Below are 3332 nucleotides of genomic sequence, written 5' to 3' on the forward strand. Positions count from 1 at the left end.
GAACTGGTGGCTGTGGCTCTATTTTGTCCCTGTAGGGTTTTTTGCCAAGTGCAGGGAAGGGGCCAGTGCTGAGGTGCTCCCATTATCCCACGCCCCTTCCCTTGGGAATGTTGCTCCATAGCTCAGTTTGGGCGCATGGGAACGGCCACTGCTGGAGCTGGGGCTGAGCAATCACCTGTCCCACACAGCCTCTGCTGCTGGCACTGCATTCCCCAGTGGTGCCGTGGAACACGGTGGGGTCAATATTTAATTTGGGGAGGAACCTTGCGAAGTGTTGGATCTCCAGCTGCCAGCCGGGGATTTTCGTCTCCTTGGAGCAGCTGGAAGATGTTTCCTCTGCAGAGGAGCCGCTCTGGGGCCCTTCCCGGGGAGCTCCATCCCCTCCCAGCTGCGGCTGTGCCGGACACACGGGCCGGCGTCCTGCCGCTCCCAGCCCGCCGGGATCGGCTCCAGCCCGGGATCGGCTCCAGCCCCGGCGCTCCCGGGACACGGCGCTGGAGCCCCGGCCCGGGGCAGTTCTCCAGACCCCCCTGCCCGCCCCAGGGTCGGGGCACTGCCCAGGCTGGCCCTGAACCCCTACGGACACACTGGGCAGCACATCCTGTTCCTCCTGGGAAGCTCCTTCCAGAGCATCCTGAACCGATCCAGGCCCAGCTCCCTCCCGGGGGCAGTGCCCTGAGGGGAGCAGGGTCACCCTCCCTGCAGTGCCCCCTCGCAATGCCCAGCTCAGAGCGCCTCGTTCGCTCCTGCAGCCCTGCCAGAGGCAGGGAAAGCCTTCCCTCAGCCCCTGCTGCTCCTTCCCTCGGCCCCTGCTCCCTCCCTCGGCCCCTGCTCCTTCCCTCGGCCCCTGCTCCTTCCCTCGGCCCCTGCTCCCTCCCCAGCACGAGGAGCAGCAGCCGGGGAGGGGAAGAAGCACCTGAGGAAAAGGTGCCAAGACTGACTCGGGTTCCAGGAGCTCGTGCCTGGGACCAGCTCTTCCCCAGCAGTCCCTCCATGCTGGGAGGCTCCCAGGGCCCAGTCAGGCTGCTGGAACTACAGGTACCATGGGAAGGGTGGGAGCAGCAGCCCCCCCTGCCCCTTCCAGCTACCCCCCACAGGCCCCCAGTCTGCTCATTCCCTCAGCGTGTTTTTAACCCCCTCTCCTCCCTGGGGCCCACCCTGGTCCCAGACCCAGCCACGAGCCCCCACCCAGGACCAGCCCCTGCAGCTCTGCCCCCCTCGGCCTCAGCTGCCCCTCCCTCCTGCCCCAGCTCTGCCTTCACCTGAGGCAGGTTCTGCACCCCAGGACCCCCCAAAACTGCCCTGGACAGAGCCCAGACCCTGCTAGAGACAGAAGGGGGGGCCGTGCCTGTGCCCTGAGCTCCCTTTGTGCTCCAGTGGCATTTCAAAGGCAAAAGGCTCAGCTCTGACCCAGCCATTGATGCTGTTATTTAGTTCAAAATAAAAGGAAAAAAAACTCCAAGCAAATAAAAACAGGAAGAAGGGAAAAGGCAGCTTCCAGTCATATCTCGTTTATTAAGGTCTATGCCAGCCTCGGGAGAGCTCTTCCAGTAAGTAAACAGAGCAGGCGGCCGCATCTAGAATGAATAAATTTATTGTCTTACAAAAATCATTGTCTAGAAATATGGGTATACAAGAAAACAAGATATTTGCAGTCAGACGCCTGGTGGTCAACAGCCAGTTTGATTAAAAATATCCAAACACACACAACAAAACCTTCGCGACAGATGTTAAAGCTTTGAACCAAAAAAAGGGAAATCCATGGGTTTTGAGCATGTGGCAGAGGAAGTTTCCTAGTTAACACTGATTCATTGTCACTAATATCAATAATACCACTTGGACTAGAGAGGTACATGATATGAAGCACAGTCAAAATTAATACATTAAATCATTGTTATATAGGCAAATTATATATGTAACGTTGTCTTAGTACTGTAGTGTCTAAGGCACTTTCTGTAATGTCAGTTTTCAGCTATTTCAACAAAAAGAACGCTAACTACTCACTGTAATACTGCTCAAAATAAAAAAAAAAAAACAACAAAACAACAACAAAAAAAAAGGATTCACATCCACTGGCATGTTAACTCGTAGGCAGGCAACATCCATCCATCCACCACGGGAGCCCCGGCCCCCACAAACCCCCCGGGCCCGCAGGACTCCCAGGGGGCTGCCAGGGGGTCCCAGAGCCTCCTGCACGTGCAGCCACTCGGCTCCATGGCCTGGCCACGGCCTGGCTCAGCCTCACGTTAATAAATTAGCTTTGCCTGTGTTGTGTGTTTAATTCCCACTGGTGTTCACATTAAAGGAGCCTGGATATCTACAGGGAGGGCTCTGAGCTCACGGGTCTGTACAGGGGGACGGGGACCCACCTGGGTGTGCCTGGACTGCATGAACACGAACGGATGGAGCAGGTGCTGAGAACACTTCAAATGGTATTGCAGGTTAAAAAAATGGACACTACTCACTCATCCCTACACTTCCCTCTAACACTTGCCAAGGCCGTTTCACAGTTCACTCACGGATTGTGTGCGGATCACAAGGAGGAGAAAAGAAAAGATACAGGTGCGGTTTGGTCTTCACTGATCCAAGAGACTCAGCCCAGCCAGGGGCCGGCGAGCCCGGGAGCCTGGAAGGATGCTGGACACAAGGCATGCATAGCCATGGCAAGGGGTCTGTCCCGGCCACCCACCCGCTGGGAATGACGGTTCTGGATTGATAAAAAAAAGTTTCATCCTTCACATGATGCTTTTAGAAAATGGCTTTACAATGAGTTATCTGGAAAAAGAGATGCACTGAACAGAGACGATCCCGGTTGTTCGCTATATATAAAAAAAGCAGTTGTACCTATATCTGAAGCAGGGTACAGTGTGGTGAGGCTGGAGAGCCTTAAGACATGGTTGACCTATGATAAGGAGCCTTGTAGCACATGCCGACGGGCCGTAAGGCAGGTTTGGGGCCACAAGGCAGTTCGGTGGCAGGACAGTCCTGTGCTCCTGCCGGCGGGGCTGGAGAGGTCTCTGCATGCAAAGGGGGCTCTACTCGGCGGGGGCGGGCGGCGCCTCGTTCACGTCGCTGCCTTTGCTCTCGGCGTCGTCGTCCGACAGCTCCAGGGAGGCCCCCTCGATGTGCAGCTGCCGCCGCCCGGAGCGGCTCGAGGAGAAGGTGATGGGGCCCCCCCTCCTGCAAAGCACAGCAGGCAGGGATTGCTGGGGGCTCCTGCCCGGCCCACAGTCATCCCAGAGTGGTTGGGGTTGGATGGGACCTCAAAGGTCATCTCCTCCCACCCCCTGCCATGGGCAGGGACACCTTCTACTGAAGAATCCCAGGATATG

General features: G+C 56.9%; 1 protein-coding gene across 4 annotated transcripts in view; it reads right to left on the reverse strand.

Annotated features, from left to right (window-relative positions):
• Positions 1–1489: 1489 nt before the first annotated feature.
• MYH10 (myosin heavy chain 10) overlaps positions 1490–3332 on the reverse strand; it is a 98944-nt gene continuing 97101 nt past the window's right edge. For 3 of the 4 annotated variants that reach the window (XM_018073220.2, XM_018073218.2, XM_018073219.2), the window contains one exon: positions 3036–3180. In XM_018073220.2, coding sequence (XP_017928709.1) covers positions 3036–3180 — 145 coding nt within the window. Of the gene's footprint in view, positions 3181–3332 lie in introns of all 4 variants that reach the window. The other variant, XM_018073217.2, reaches the window with a different exon arrangement.

The sequence above is a fragment of the Manacus vitellinus genome, unplaced genomic scaffold, assembly GCF_001715985.3.
Source record: "Manacus vitellinus isolate BGI_N305 unplaced genomic scaffold, ASM171598v3 scaffold_24_pilon, whole genome shotgun sequence".
In the NCBI taxonomy this organism is placed as follows: domain Eukaryota; kingdom Metazoa; phylum Chordata; class Aves; order Passeriformes; family Pipridae; genus Manacus; species Manacus vitellinus.